This window comes from Herpailurus yagouaroundi, unplaced genomic scaffold (assembly GCF_014898765.1).
Source record: "Herpailurus yagouaroundi ecotype Mexico unplaced genomic scaffold, PumYag 202, whole genome shotgun sequence".
Lineage (NCBI taxonomy): Eukaryota > Metazoa > Chordata > Mammalia > Carnivora > Felidae > Herpailurus > Herpailurus yagouaroundi.
Window position 1 is genome coordinate 1442761 of NW_024412433.1, and position 16451 is coordinate 1459211.

At 51.9% G+C, this 16451-nt stretch overlaps 2 protein-coding genes across 6 annotated transcripts in view; both read left to right on the plus strand.

The window, feature by feature from the left end:
- Window positions 1-325: 325 nt before the first annotated feature.
- LOC121014254 (olfactory receptor 6B2-like) lies at window positions 326-7144 on the plus strand. The gene is given in 6 exon segments (XM_040450335.1): window positions 326-331; window positions 2160-2176; window positions 2562-2684; window positions 2971-3023; window positions 5939-6414; window positions 6416-7144. Coding segments are annotated over 6 exon segments (1260 nt in total). The 3' UTR covers window positions 7001-7144.
- Window positions 7145-14467: 7323 nt separating this feature from the next.
- Window positions 14468-16451, plus strand: part of NDUFA10 (NADH:ubiquinone oxidoreductase subunit A10) — a 51847-nt gene continuing 49863 nt past the window's right edge. For 4 of the 5 annotated variants that reach the window (XR_005783168.1, XM_040450472.1, XM_040450469.1 and 1 more), the window contains exon 1: window positions 14468-14607. Coding sequence is in view for 4 of the 5 variants with exons in the window: in XM_040450472.1 (XP_040306406.1) it covers window positions 14533-14607 (75 nt within the window). In the remaining variant the exon portion in view is untranslated. The remainder of the gene's footprint in view (window positions 14608-16451) is intronic. The other variant, XM_040450470.1, reaches the window with a different exon arrangement.

The following is a 16451-nucleotide window of genomic DNA, read 5'->3' on the forward strand; positions in this document are numbered from 1 at the left end:
AGCCCGGAAACAAATCACGATCAGGGTGTGGCATGTGCCTTTTTAATATATTCTTGGGCTCCATTTGCTGGCGGTTCGTTGGAATTTTGTAACTGTACTAAACACAAAATTTAGATCGTGGACATCAGCTTTCCTTTTGTGCAGTGCTGGCCGGGTTTTCGTGGTATCAGGAAGCTTCGACTCCATACGACGGGTTGGGAAGTGCTTCCCCTGCCCGTGATGGTTTACAGAACACGGCAAAGCCCAGCCCCCCACAGAACTGGAGATTCGGGCAGGGAAGGAGCATCTTCGAAACCTCTCCGGCAACTCCCAAAGTTCTATTGCGATGACGGTGAGTTCTGTGTTTCAGGTCTCTCGGAAGGTCGCGTCTCTGCTCCGGAGTCGGACCTTTACTGTTCCCCGGCCGCGTTCCGCGCCGGGGCACCGGGGGGGGGGGGGCCCCCCCCCCACCACACGGTGGTCACACGGCAGGGACTTCAGAGACACGGCTGATCAGCCTTGTGGAATCTCTGTCTTCGGGGGTGTCCTTTCTCTCATCATTAAAACGGTGCCTGTATTTCCCGTTTATTAGACTAGCTGGGGTTTGTCTGTCCCTGTCCGCCACCCGGAGGCTGCCTCCGGGCCAGTTCTTGCCTCTATGGCTCAGTTCTATGCTTCTTCCTGATTAAAATAGCTGCTGTTCCCTTTTCTTTCCTCTGCTTGTCCTCAGATTGGCTTAATGCGTTTTCTGACTTTTTCAGGTGACCACATATTAATTTTTTCCCTTCTTTCCGACTACAAAGTGAAAGCACTTGGAAGCACAAAGTCGCCCACGCGCAGAGCCTGGCCGCGTTGGACACGCGCGGTGTAGTCGGCATTCTTTTCTGCACGGGCTGTGACTGCGGCTCTGATCTCCTCGCTGCCTTAGGAGTCCCCTAGCGGGGTGCTCCCTTCTCTTCCACATGCTTGGGGTCGCATTTAGTCTGACGTTAACTAATCTCAATTTTTGTCCCTTCACTTTTAAGAAATTGGGGAAGCCATGATGTCTGCTTTGGAGATATCGTGAATTTTTCATGTTATTTCGGATTATTTTTTCCACATTCTCTGTGGGCAGTTCCCCTTTTCCAAGGCACTGAACCAATAGCTCTCAAATCAGCCTGTAGGTCACATTATTCTGACGTTCAATCCTCACTCCCTCTTGCCGTCTTGCTGTGCGGGTTCTGTCGAGGTGTCGGCGGTGCGTGCTGAGGCCTGCTGCCTCCCTCCTTCTGGCTACCTCACTGCTGACTCTGTGTTGATGTCATACTGTGCGCTACAAGGGCCGTAAATAGGACCGACCATTCGAGGTCCCGAATGTTACCTGACCAGGTATTAATTCTGAAATCCTGTCTCCTCCTTGTTTGTTTGACATACCTGAGCTACGCCTGTAACTTCAACCTTCCTGGGTGTTTCATTCTGCAGAGTACACACGCTGATTCCTTTCTCATACACGGAGAGTCCTCTCCTTTTGCCAAATTTTATGACGTTTACGTTTATTGTCACGACTGATGCATTTCTTTTCCTGTCACTGTCACATTTTATTTGTGCGCTCTCTTGGTGTTTCCTTTACTTCTCATTATAAACTCCAAGAATGAGGCACACCCGGGGTGCCTGGGTGGCTCAGTCGGTAGATCGTCCGACTTCGGCTCAGGTCATGATCTCACAGCTTATGGGTTTGAGCCCTGCGTCGGGCTCTGTGCTGGCAGCTCGGGGCCTGGAGCCTGCTCTGGACTCTGGGTCTCCCTCTCTCTCTGCCCCTCCCCCACTCATGCTCTGTCTCTCTCTCTCTCTCTCTCTCTCTCAAAAATAAATAAACATAAATAATGAGACACACTCATTTGGTGTCCTGCTCTGAAAAACAAGGCAAATAATACAGTTTTTCCCCATTATAATCATTGCCTCTCTTGGGTTTTCCCTGATGTGCGTCAACCCAGTTTCTGTCTCTTTTTTCCAAGGAACCGTGGCTATTATTCTGCTTTATATACCTTTTCGGTCCACAAGGACTGACATTCGCATTTGGTTCTGTAACTGTGTTGACCGCGGCTGCCAGGGGAAGTGCCGTGCTGTGTGTGTGTGTGTTGGCTCTCCTTCCCCGCCCGTCTCTGTGTGTGGAGAGCTGTGGCAGGGGTCGCCACTCGCAGGTGGACAGCTGTGACATGTGAGCTGCATGTGGAGGAGGGGTGGGTCAGCCCCACGTTCAGACCTGGCTTGTGTGGAGAACGCCTTGTGCGATGGTCTGGACACAGCATTCTCGCCCGCACCCTCTGTCCCTCTGCCGGGTCGACCGGCTGTCCCAGGCATGTGTTCGGGTTTTTCCATTGTTTTCTGGGCTCCAGTGACCTGGGGAAAAGTAAAGCTAACCCCGCCGATCTTCCATTTTATAAAAGTTATTTTATTCTGCCTAGATGCCTTTAGGATTCTTTTTCCTTGAGTTTCCAAAACCGGTCTCTCCTGCAACCTGGGGTTGCTGGCACCCCGCCCTGTTACAAACTCCCGCGCCCCCAGCCAGCCGCCACACTCGTGTGAGTCCTGCTCGTTTGCAGTGGCAACGAGTCCCCCACGAGCCATACTGCTCGCTCTGTCCGGCCCTCCTGGTCAGAGAAGCGGGGTCACATTCCCGTCGTCGCCGTGTCCTCTGGGCTGTATCGCTCCCACACGCTCTGCAGGTAAGTCGACTTCATCAGTGCTTTCTCCTCTTCCACATGCAGGGGTCTGGTGGCATACTCCAGACGTCAGGCGCGTGGCCTTCTGTCCTCCCCAACTTCTACATCAGAGGGTTTCTCTATTTCTGCATTTTCGAAGAAAAGTCTCTGGGATTCGAGGACCAGGAGGAGAGGCGAGGGGAGCAGCTGTCGGGGGGGTCCCCACCTCTCCCTCGGCACTTTTGGCCGAGCTGCATGGGCTGCCACTCCTATCCGTCCCGGGCTTCACGTCTCCGTCCACTCCCCTAAGGTTCGGGGACCCCCCCTTCAGGTCCCACAACCGTGCTTGTGGCCGGGCCACTGGTGAGCGAGGGGGCAGCTCCTGCCTGGGGAAGTGAGGTCGTCAGAGACCAGGATGGCAGGCAGAGGCAAACAGAGGGAGTAGAGCCTCCATGCGGGGGGCGGAGGGGTGTGGGGTGATGGGCCCCACAGCAGGAGCAGCCGGAGCTGAGGGCGGGCCGGGGGCACCCCAGACATCAGGAACGTGTGCGCGAGGCTGGGGGCTCTCTTTACACGGTGTCCCCCTGGGCTCCATTATGGTTTATATTTGGGTTTAACCAGTATATGGACGGGAGAACTGTTTTATTATATTTCATGAATTCGGCTCCTGTGCACGTTACTACCACCATTGATGAAGTGCTCACTGCAAGCCAGGCCCTGACCTGGTATTTCCTATGCATTTTTCTCTAAAGATCTGTTAACTTCGTGTTCGTTATTTAGATCCTTAATAATGGACCTACTTATTCGTGCCCTGACAGATGCCATTAATGTAAGGTTGACCTTTGAACAACACAAGTTTGAATCGCATGGGCCCACTTATATGTGGATTTTTTTCCCCCATAAATACACTACAGTTCTGTAAATGTACCTTCTCTTCCTAATGATTTTCTTCAACGTTTATTTATTTTTGGGACAGAGAGAGACAGAGCATGAATGGGAGGGGCAGAGAGAGAGGGAGACACAGAATCAGAAACAGGCTCCAGGCTCTGAGCGATCAGCCCAGAGCCTGATGCGGGGCTCGAACTCACGGACCGCGAGATCGTGACCTGGCTGAAGTCGGACGCCCAACCGACTGGGCCACCCAGGCGCCCCTCTAATGATTTTCTTAATAGCATCTTTTCTCTAGCTGACTCTATCGTAAGAATACGGTATGTAATACATACAACATACAAAATACGTGTTCATCAACTGTTTGTGTTATTGGTAAGGCTCCCAGTCACCAGTGGTCCATCATAGTTAGGTTTTTGGGGTGTCAGAAGTTCTAATGTGGATTTTCGACTGCACAGGCGTCAGCACCCCTCATCCCATGTTGTGCAAGGGTCAGCTGTATTTCCATGACGTGTCCGGGGTTGCTTTTCTGTGTTTTGATTACTCTATTATTTTGGGAGGACCGATGCTTTTGTTGTGATTCTGTGGTTTTTCACTCAACCTCCTTGTTTTCGCCACGATGCTGTGCGATCCCGGATTTGAGGGTTTTGCCACGTTAGAGGCACACGACACCTTGTCTGATACGTTTTGCTCCCAGTGACCCATTCAGTCTGTGGGTTTTCTGTATGGATGGAGAACTGTGGCTTAGGGAAATACCTACTTGCTGAATGTTTAATCCAGCCCGTAACACTTTCTTTTTAAAGGAGAGTTTGAGAATTCAAAAATATACCTATTTTTGAATCACTGTTTTGAATAAATAATACATTTACAGGAAACAAAATGAAAAAAGCAGCAAAAGTCTACGCTGTGTCCCTCCACCTCTGTGTCCCAGCCACCTGCTTCCCCCCTCCTGGGGCAGCGGGCACACCAGTCCCCCGTGTGACCGTCACACATGCTCCGCTCACATATGTGCCCTTACTTACACCAGGGGAGGCGCATTGTACGCGCTGCTAAGAATATCTAGAAAATGTAACTGTGTATCTCGGAATCACTCCATACCTACGGAGAGACGTGTCCCTTCTTGTCAGTGACCACACGGTGCTCCAGCACAGATGTGACAAAGCTTATGTAGCCAGCATTTCTTCCTTAAAGGGCATCGTCTGCCTCTTCCTTCTGAAAAATATTTTTATTTTGTGATCTCGGTTCATATAAACTATTAGGGTCTCGTGTCAGAAGGCAACTCCATCTTCGTTCTTGACAACTCCGGACTTCTGACCCAGGACCAGATGGCTTTGCTTTCTCTCTTGCTGCTCTCTGGGGGGAGGGGCTGCAGCCGTGGGGGGCGGAGGACCGGGGCTTGCGTCCTGGTTCTGCCTCGGTGTCGGGTAAGCCCGTGAGCATTTCGATTTGGGTCTGACTTCATCTGAACCTGGAGATGCCAGCCTTGTTTTCCTAGGGCCCTGGTGACGATGGTGGGACGTGTTTCATGTTACAATACTTGGTTCGTGATGAGGGTGATGAGGGTGACGTGGTCCTTTGTCCCATCAAGGCCGGCTCTGGGGACCCACACGGGGGATGGGGAGGGCCGCGCAAGGGCAGCCACTAGACTTTTCTGGAAGCAGACCGCACGTAGGAGCCCTGTTTTCACCGCCTCCACCTCCTCCCGTCACACCTGTCAGGTGCTGGGAAGATACAGGCCCTTGAGAAGATTCTAGATTCCTCTACCCTTGCTGCCCCGGCCACTTTCTGCCATCTGCTTTCTTCCTTCCAGAGTTGGGTGGAAATCTTTCCCTTGCCGATGTTCCCCTCCTGGTCTCTTTTGCTGTCTCGATGTTACGGGTTTTTATCTTTTTACTGCTTTGTCATACTTTTAGGGGTTTCGAGATGGCACAGAGATAGACATGTGACCGCTCTCCCTCTCAGCCTGGGAGATGCCTGCTGCTCCCTAAGACCCCCAGCCCTGTGGGTGTGCCTGGGCCTGGGGTCTGGCTAACCTGGGGCACCATATCCCACCATCCCATGAGCCCCGCTGGTGTCCCTTCCTCTTATAAAATCAACTCTGATACCAGGCGGAAGGTTCGGTACCTACTGATTTAGAGAGAAGGTGCGAGATGACGAACAGCGGGCCAGGTGACCGTGGCGCGACCCTGGCTGCAGAGAACTGTGGATCTCCTTACTGGGATTAGAGTCTTCGGAGAACTCCAGGTTGTAGGGAAACGACACCCCGTGGGACAGGGGGGACGACGTGGGCGGGCACTGCAGGGCCCCCTCCTTAGCATGACTGGCCCCAAGGACACCGGGAACCTCGTGATGGGAAAGGCCTCACGTGGGGACTGTTTCTGTTCCCCCAGCTGCTTGTGGAGCGCGGCATCCGCTCTTGAGGCTGAACCTCTCCTGCGGGGGGAGCTCTGCCTTCTCCCGAGTGGCCCCGAGGCCCCTCACCCTGGAACGATGGTGTTTTGCAGGCCTGGGCTCCCGGCACACGGGAACGAGGGGACAGAACGGCAGCACGGTCAGCGCATTCGTCCTGCTGGGCTTCCCCACGGCCCCTGGGCTGCAGCCTGTGCTGTTCCTCCTCTTCCTGCTCACCTACCTCTTCGTCCTGGCGGAGAACCTGGCCGTCCTGCTCGCCGTCCGGAGCAGCTCCTCCCTGCGCAGGCCCACGTACTACTTCCTGGGCGCCCTGTCCGCCCTGGAGATCTGCTACGTGTCTGCCATCGTCCCCAAGATGCCGGACGGTCTCCTCCTGCAGCGGAAGCGCATCTCCTTTGTCGGATGCGTGATCCAGCTCTGTTTCTTCAGCTCCTTGGTGTGCACCGAGTGCGTGCTTGCTCCTGGCCTCCATGGCCTACGACCACCACGTGGCCATCTGCCACCCCCTGCGCTACCACGCCATCATGACCACGGGGCTCTGCGTCCGGCTGGTGGCCTTCTCCTTCGCGTGCGGCTTCTCCGTCTCCGTGATCAAGGTGTACTTTATCTCCAGCGCCACGTTCTGTGGCTCCAACGTCCTGAACCACTTCTTCTGTGACATCTCCCCCGTCCTCAAACTGGCCTGCACGGACTTCTCGACCGCAGAGCTGGCGGACTTCGTCCTGGCCTTCGTCATCCTGGTGCTGCCGCTCGTGGCCACCGTGCTGTCGTACGGGCACATCGCCCTGGCTGTCCTGCGCATCCCCTCGGCCACTGGCCGCTGGAGGGCCTTCTCCACCTGTGCGTCCCACCTCACCGTGGTCACCATCTTCTATACGGCCTTGCTTTTCATGTACGTCCGGCCCCAGGCCATTGACTCCCGGAGCTCCAAGAAGCTCGTCTCTGCTGTGTACACGGTCCTCACCCCAATAATCAACCCCTTGATCTACTGCCTGAGGAACAAAGAATTTAAGGCTGCCTTGAGAAAGGTCTTGGGCTAGGTCGATTTTCACAGTAGGACAATCAGATGTCCTAAAGTCTCATGCATAGTGATAACAAAATGCTATCTCATGTCGCACTTTATGCTTTCGACAGTCAATTTGCAAGTGAAATTTAGCAAACTGCAGAACCGTGCACAAATCATAAAGCTTCATCTGCTTTCGTTTTCACGAAAGGACAGCAGGCGGTTTGGTATTTTTGAGCTTTTTATGAACGCAGTCACGAAGATGCTGCTAAGTTCCTTTCATTCGCTAGGATGCTTGGGTGAATCCTTTGTGTTTTTGCATGTAGCAGTGGCTCGTGCGGATCGCCTGTAATATCGCCTTGCATAAACGTATCACAACACACCTATGCATTGACTGCGTGGGCTGTGCTGTAGATGCTGTCTCTTACGGGCAGTGCCCCTGCGAGCATTCTGGGTCATTTCTTCTCATTAATATACATTCACTCTCCTGGGGTCATGCTGGGATCTCACTGTACTTCAGTCTGTAGTTCCCCAGTGACAAACGCAGTGTCCCCGTGAGGTTAGCGGTCGGCTGTCCTGGAGGTGCACCTGCCCAGGTGCCCCTCACCACGTCTTCCCCTAGTCGCGTATCTACTCGCTGCTTCTTTTCAACGTGCGGGCATTCTTCCACGTTCTGGGCACGTGCCTCCGTCGATGCATTTATTGCAAAAATGTCCTAGTTTCTGGGCTTCTGGGTTTGCCTTTTCCTTCTCTTACGGTGTCTTCCCAATAAGGAGGACCTGCTTTATTTTCACGTCCAGTTTGTCCGTTTGCTCCCTTTACAGTCAAGTTACTTCCCACTTAAGAAATGCTTGCCCGTTCCAAGCCATAAAGATATTCTCCTATTTAATTCTAGGAGCTTTATTGTTTAAATTTTCATGTTTAGATTTACAACCCACCTGAAGTGGATTTTAATTTACGGTATGTGATACCGGCTAAAGTTCCTGCTTTTCTATCTGGATATCAAATTGACTCAGCACCTGCCATTAAAAACATTTTTTTTTTAATGTTTATTTATTTTTGAGAGAGACAGAGACAGAACGTGAGTGGGTTAGGGGCAGAGAGAGGGAGACACAGAATCCGAAGCAGGCTCCGGGCTCTGAGTTGTCAGCACTCAGAGCCTGACGCGGGGCTTAAATCACAAACCGTGAGATCATGACCTGGGCCGAAGTTGGACGCTCAACCGCCTGAGCCACCCAGGTGCCCGGCACTTGCCATTTATTGAGAAGACCATGTCTTCCCCCCTGTACTGTCACCCTTTCCATAAACCAAATTATCTATCTATCTATCATCTATCTATCTATATATATCTATTATATATCTTTCATCTATCTATGTATCTATCATCTATCTATCATCTATCATCTATGTATCATCTATCTGTCAATCATCTATCTATCTATCTATCTATCTATCTATCACCTATCTATCCACTCATCCATTCACCCAGCCATCCATCTCCCTGTCTGTCCATCCTCCTCTCTTTTTGGACTCCTAATTCTGTTCCACTTGTCTATGTGTCTATTCCTGCACTGGCCATGCAGTTGTAGTTACTATGGCTTTTTACAATCTTGACGTCTGGTAGTAAGCCCAGCATCTCTGTTCTTGTTTTTCAAGATTGCCTTGGTTATCTTTAGCCCTTCCCAAATGGGTGGTGGGGGATACATATTTGAGAATCAGCTTGTCAATTTCAACAAAAGAAAAATTTGTTGGATTTTTATTGGGATTATACTGAATCTATATAGATCGATCTGGAGAGAATTGTCATCTTTAGAATTTTGAGACTCTTAATCCAAGAGCAAGGCACACCCCTCTGTTCACTTACAACTTCTCAATACTGTTTGTCATTTTCAATGTATTCATCTTTCACATCTTTCTGGGCATATTTTAGTTTTGGGTTTTTAAAACTAACACAAATGGGGGCACCTGGGTGGCTCAGTCGGTTAAGTGTCTGACTTCAGCTCAGGCCATTATCTCAAGGTCAGTGAGTTTGAGCCCCGGGTCGGGCTCTAGGCTGATGGCTCGGAGCCCGGAGCCTGCTTCCGATTCTGTGTCTCCCTCTCTCTCTGCCCTTCCCCCATTCATGCTCTGTCTCTCTCTGTCTCAAAAATAAATAAACGTTAAAAAAAAACTAACACAAATGGTAACTTTAAAAATTTTTACTTTTTTAATTAAAAAAAATTAATCTCTATTCCTTTGTTGCTGGCACCTAGAACACAATTTTTAGAACTTTCTTTAAAAAGTTTTTTTTTAATGTTTATTTATTTTTGAGAGACAGAGAGAGACACAGCACAAGTAGGGGAGGGGCAGAGAGAGAGGGAGACGCAGAATCCGAAGCAGCCTCCAGGCTCTGAGCAGTCAGCACAGAGCCTGACACGGGGCTTGAACTCATGGATCATGAGATCATGACCTGAGCCAAAGTCGGATGCTCAACCGACTGAGGCACCCAAGCACCCCTTTTTTAAAAAATTGTTTTTAGTGTTTTTATTTATTTTTGAGACAAATAGAGACAGAGTATGAACAGGGGAGGCACAGAGAGAGAGGGAGACACAGAATCCGAAACAGGCTCTGGGCTCCGAGCTGTCAGCACAGAGCCCGACGCGGGGCTCGAACTCATGAGCCGCGAGATCATGACCCGAGCCAAAGTTGGACGCTTAACTGACTCAGCCACCCAGGCGCCCCTAGAACTTTCTTTTTGAAATAATTATAGATTTACAGGAGGTCGCAGGGAGACATAGAGGGAGGCTCTCTGCATCCTTCGCTCAGGCTTCCCTGATGACACCATCTAGTGTGACGAGTTCAGCGTGAATAGCAGGGCATTGACTTCAGTGCAATCCACAGAAGGTATCTGGGTTCCCACCAATTCTACGTGCACTCATCTGTGTGTGTGTGTGTGTGTGTGTGTGTGTGTGTGTGTGTGCGCGTGCGCACACACACGTGTACCTCTGTAGTTTTATTGCCTGTGTGGCTTCGTGGACGGCCACCTTCTAGGATGTGGAATGTTTCCGTCACCACAGGGGGCACACTCCATGCCCTGGCCTCTGGCAAGGGCTGATCTGTTCCATCTCTGTAACTGTGCCTTCAAGGATGTTATACAAACGGAATCACACCGTGCGTGATCTTTTGAGATCGGCTTTTCCCGTTCAGCCTGATTCCCCTGCGGTCCACCCACAGTCTGTTTTTATTGCCGACCAGTGCTCTGTAGCAGGGGTGCCCCAGCGCCGAAGGACAAGCGGGGGGGGGGGGGCTGAGACCAGCGGCTGGCTGCGTGCGAGGCACGAGGGTGCGGTAAACAGTCAAGCACAAGCACAAGTCTCTCTGTGAACCTGTTTTCACTTCTCCGCAGACCAAGGGCCGGGTTGGATCTCAGCCCATTTTTAGCGCCAAAGGCACCTGCCGACTCTCCAGCAGAGCCGCCGCGCCGCTTCCCGTCCCCCCGGCGGCGACCGCGTGACCAGCTTCTGCGTCTTCTCCAGCGCGAGGGTCACGGCCGCGTCTCACTCCGCCCCTCCGGCAAGTGCGCGGCGGCGCCTCCTTGGGCTTTAATTTACCTTTTTCCGACGGCTAGCGATGCGGAACGTCTTCTCGCGTGCTTGGTGGCCATCGTGCGTCCTCTTCCGGGAAGTGTCTGTTCACATCTTTTCCCTGTTTTCTAGCTGGGCTGTTTCTGAATGTTCAGCTTTGAGAGTTCCTTACGGGTCCCGAACGCAAGGCCTTTGTCAGGCTGCGCGCCGCTTCTCCCCCTCTGCCGCTGCCCTTCCGTCCGCATAGGGTCCCCGACGGAACAAACCTTTTTGATTTTGTGGGGTTCCATGAACCACCTTTCCCTTCCGTGCATCACGCTCTTAAGGTCAAGTCCAAGAAGTCCTTCCCTGGTCCTCGGTCCTGAAGGTAATTCTATCACTAGTGTCTATGACTTTGTAGGTGTACATTTACCTCCGTGATCATTTTGAGTTAATTTTCGCGTGTGGGTGAGGGGCACATCCACGTTCAGTTTTTTGGGCCCATGGACGTCCGACTTCCGCAACACCGTTGTGTAAGAAGCCCCCCCTTCCTTCGCTGAATTGCATTTGTACCCGTGTCAAGTATGGGTTGAGAATATTTGTGTTGGTTTATTTATGATCCTCTGTTTTGTTTCGTTGATCTGTGTGTCTGTCCCTCCACCGAGACCACAGGGTCTTGAGAAACGTAGCTAATTGGTAAATCCCTAACATTGCAGGGATGATTGGCTCCTCCCACTTTCTTCTTCTTTTTCGAAATGATTGAAGGGCCTGTATGTTTCCTTATAAATTTTATAATAAGCTTCTTCATCTGCACAAAAAAATCTTGATGGGATTTTGTTGGGAAGTGCATTAAACTTACAGATCATTTAGAGGAGAACCGACATTATCGCTTTGCTGAGCCTTAAAGTCCGGGAACCACAGCAAATCTCTCTGACGATTGATGTTTTCTCTGACTTCTTTCTCTGGTGGTTTGTTCCCAGCGTGCAGATCCTGGATGTGCTTTGCTAGAGTATCCCTAAGTATTACACTTTTATTCTGGAGAAATTATTAACGCTACTGCATTTTTAGGTTTCAGCTTCCACTTGTTGTTAGTATATAGGAATATGCAGATTTTGTGTTGACCTTGTAACCTGCAACCTTGCAGACCTCATTTGTTACTTCTAGGGACATGTTTTGGTGTCTGGCTCTGGATTTTCTACATAGCCAGTCGTGCGATCTATGAATAAAGGCAGTCTGGTGTCTTCCTTTCCAATCGTATGCCTTTCATATCCTTTTTATTCCTACCTTGCTGTATTGTTTAGGACTTTCAAGGCTCTGCTGAATGAATGGGGAGAGCAGGTATCTTCCCAGGAAGTGTGATGTCAGCTGTATGGTTTGTACATAGATGTTCTGGGGGCGCCTGGGGGGCTCAGTCGGTTGAGTGTCCGACTTCAGCTCGGGTCATGATCTCACGGTTCGTGGGTTCGAGCCCCGCGTCGGGCTCTGTGCCGACAGCTCGGAGCCTGGAGCCTGCTTCCGATTCTGTGTGTCCTCACTCTCTGCCCCTCCCCTGCTCATGTTGTGTCTCTCTCTGTCTCAAAAATAAATAAACAGTAAAAAAAAAAAATTAAAAAAACATCAGTGTCATATTTTGTCAAATGCTTCTTCTACCGCAGATGTTTTGATCACTGGTTTTCCTTATCTGTTAAGGGGAATCGCAGTGATCGATTTTTGAATATCAGATCAGCCTTCCAGCCTTTAAACAGATCCCATGGTGGTGGTGTCTTCACTATACATATTGCTGTACAGTATTCAATATGCTAACATTTTGATGAGGATGTTTGTGTCTAAGATCATGAGAGATATTGGTCTAACTGGTTTTTTTCCCCCCATTTTTTTGTGTATGTGCTTTGTCTGGGTAGCACAGACTGGGCTCAGGAGTGTTCCCTCTTCTATTTTCTGGAGGAGACTATATACAATTAAATCTTTAAATGTTTGGCTGAATTCTCCAGTGAAGGAGAGGGCCTGGCAATTTCCCTTTTTTGGGAGGTGGGGGAAATTTTTAATTTTTTTTAATGTTTATTTATTTTTAATTTTTTTTAATGTTTATTTATTTTTGACAGAGACAGAGCATGAGCAGGAGAGAGGCAGAGAGAGAGGGAGACACAGAATCCGAAGCAGGCTACAGGCCCTGAGCTGTCAGCACAGGGCCCAACGTGGGGCTTGAACTCATGGACTGCGAGATCACGACCTGAGCCAAAGTCAGACGCTCAACCTCCTGAGTCACCCAGGTGCCCCCTAAATTACAAATTCAATTTGGATAATTTAGGTTAGCAAATCATTATTAGGGCTGATGTCTGGTTTTTTTTCTTTCTTTCTTTCCTTTGCTCCTTTTTTCTTACCTTCTGGTTGGAAAGTTTTACATTCTTTAGAGAGCCATCTTGATTTAGATGTAATATAATAATAACAATTCAGCTTACTTCTGAGGTGATGTTTTGGGCAGTACGGTTCTGTATCGTGTGGTTTCCTTAGCGCTTGCTCTAGATATCACAGCAAGTGCTCGTGACTTAACCTGTCATATCACTGCTTTATGGTTTCTGGTGGGAGAGCAAAATGCTACTTTCACTGAAGTCCTTGCACCACCACCACCCCCCGATTTCTAAATGTGCTTGTTTGAGTGTTTCCTCCACATACATTAAACACCATACCAAATGATGTTACAATTTTTGCTTCAACCATCCAATGTGATCTGAGAAACTCCCAAGGTGAAGGATGGTCTATTATATTTACCCCCATCTCACCCATGCCATGGTCATCCCTTCTTTCCGAAGCCCCCAGCCTCCTCTTGTTACTGTTTTCTCTCTGTTTGGAGGGCTCCTTTAGCCAAACTTTAGGGGTGGGGGCCTGCTGGAAACAGAGTCTCTCCGTTTTCCTTCACCCCAGAGTGTCTCTGTTTCCCCTTTAACATCTGAAGGACAGCTTTGCTGGGTGCAGGAGTCCCGGCCCAGGGGCTCATTCTTCCTCTGCGTTGTCGGACAGTCCCTCCAATACCGCAGGTGAGTCCGCTTGTGAAACAGGTTTCAGGGCCTGTCCCCGATCTCCTAAGGCAGACGCTCTGGCTTTGCGGAGTAGGACTCTGCACTGTGGATAAGCAGGATTCTCGCATCGGAGAAGCATCCATTGGCCGACCTTCGTGTTCACAACGGCATTCCCACTCCGGCATGCAATTCCACGATCGTTCCGAAAAGCCGAAGCCGAGAGGAGGTTAAACGATAGAAACGTCCGGGTGTTGAGAACAAGCCCGAGAGATGGGAGATTCGGACACCTTTCCGAACGGCAGGCGGGAAAGGTATTTCACGTGGAAGTCAACTCGTGCTAACCGGGGAGGCGAGCACCCGGACCCTCGAAAGGACTGCGGTGATGGAGCACCCACAGCGCGCGCGTGTTCCAGTGTCGTCCGAGGTGCCGCACGCCCTGCCAGACCCGGGGTCCCTCGAGGCCCGGCCTGGAGGACGAGGACGCCGGAAAGGGCCCTGGGGCGGCCAGGTCCGCCCGCAGCCCCTCTCCCTGCCCCGCCCCAGTCCCGGGCCACCTTCCCGGCCTCGGACTGGCTTCCGGCTCCGGGGGGGGGGGGCGGGGAGACCCAGGTGATTTGCAGGTCCGCCCGGGCCGGCCTCGGGGCCGCGGGCGGGAGCGGGGAGTCCCGGGCGCAGCATCTGCCAGCGCCGGGGCGGCCTCGGGACCCCGGCGGAGTCCCCCCGACGCTCTCCAGCGTCTCTGTCGCAGCCGCAGGCCCAGGTCGGGCGGCCGGACCCTGCGAAGGCCGAGCGAGGCGCAGGCGCAGGCGCAGGGGGAGCCCAGCCGGGGCGGCCGTCCGACGGGAGCCCACACCCCGTCGCCCTGCGCCTGCGCGCCGCGCCCGGACGCTCCTGACAGGCGTCGCGCGGGCACCCCGACCGTGACGTCACGGCGGCGCGCCGGCCGCGGAAGAGGACCCCGCCGCGACCGCGTCCCCTCGGGTCCTTGAGCCGGTGCGGACCGCGGAGCCATGGCCTTGAGGCTGCTGAGAGGGCTCCCCGCGTCGGCGGCGGCGCGGGGCCTGGCGGCGGTCGTCCAGCGCGTGGTGAGCGGCAAGCGGCGGGCGGGGGGAGGTGCCGGCCTGTCCTCCGGCGCCGACTCCCTCACCTCCCCGCGCCTCGGGGCCGCGGCTGCCGGGGTCACTCGCGGGGGGACACCCGCGGCCCCCGGAGTATTCGGTCCTGAGTCGCGGGCAGGTTTGCTGGGGGCCGGGAGCTTCTCCAGGCCGTGTCACCTGAGCTCCAAGCACAAGGCTTGGAGGGGAGCGGAGGTGACTCGGCCGCCGGGCCGCCGTGGCGTGGGAGGCCAGCCTGCAGGTGCCCCGGGGGGGCCGGACGACGGGCGCACGAGCAGGTGCGGCCGAGCCTAGGAGAGCCCGGGGCCCGCGCTCCTCATCCACTAAGTAAGCGGCATCCACCGCTGCTCGGTGAAGCCCAGTTGGGGCCCAGCCCTTGCTGGGCGCCGCGGGGATGCGACTGTGGAGCAGAAAGCGAAGAGAAGGCGTTCGGTTAGATCTGAAGGGATTAGGACTCCCTATGGCTGAGAACAGTGGGATGACGTTGACGCAGAGAGAACCAAGGAAGCAAAAGAACTGAGGCCGGCAACCTTAGGGAACTTTCTTTTCTAACTGTGGTCGCAGAGTAGCGTCTTTGCTTGCTGAAGGCTGGAGCTACATTGGTGTCAAATTGTAAAGGGACTTGCTTGACCTCCTTCCTAAAGATTTTGATGAGAGGATTTTAGATAGAACAGTGCAACTGTCTTATCAAAGTCATATACGTGTTTTTAGGCGATAACTCAGGCCGCCAAAGAAAAGTGGTTATCTTTTTAATATCTGGTGTCCTGGGAATTGTGATAGCGGAAGTGAGGGACCCAGAATAAAGGAGGTGATATTTTGCTATTTTGCTGCAGTACATGCACTAGACAGATTGCTCCCCCCCCCCCCCCGCGCCCCATAACCGTTCACTTCCTGGTACTTTCTACAGCGGATATAGATGAACTTAAGTAAGTGGGAGAAAAATGAGTAAGATGAAAAGGTACACACCTTGTAACTTGAATACGCAAAGGAATGGGAAATGTGTCATGAAAGATCAGTTATTCCATATGATTCTAGAGAGCAGTAAACGGGACTGAGGATGGGAAATTGTAGAGAGTACTACTGTAACTCTACAAAAAAGCACTTCCTAAAGATTTTGAAGTCGGGAAATGGCTGATTGCTTGACCAGACATTACCGTGCACCTGCTCTGTGCCACATCGGTGCTATGTTCAAGTTGTGGACGCAAATGGAAACAGTTTGCGCATGGCTCATACGTAGCCTGGAGGAGGGGGTGATTAATGTCTAGGGTTCAAGGTACAATATGATCAACATCTCCTTATCATCTCCTCTGCTTTTGCCTGGTCCACTTGGCATAGGCGAGCCTGGCCCTGCTGGCTTTGCAGCACTCTGGCCTCCGGACATTTGTGCGAACAGTTTCCTCTGCCTGAAAGACCCTCTTCCACATGTCCACTTGGCCAGTTCCCTCAGCACCTTCCAGTCTTTGCTCATATATTACTCTTTCTTCAGAGGCTCCGTAGCCACCTGTTGTAACACACAGCCCGGCCCATGTGCCATGCTGCCCTCCACAGCACTTCATATGTTGTTGACAGTTGAGTCCTGAACAACACAGGTCTGAACCGCGTGGGTCCGCTTATTTGCGATTTTTTTTTTTTATAAGTACAGTGTTGTGAATGTAGTTTCTTTTCCTTATGATTTTCTTGGTAATTTCTTTTCTGGCTTGCTTAATTTAAGAATACGGTGTATGATACATGTACAAAGTGTGTGTTCATCAACTTTCTGTGTTACGGGTAAGGCTTCTAGTCAACAGTAGGCTATTAATGGTCAAGTTTTTAGG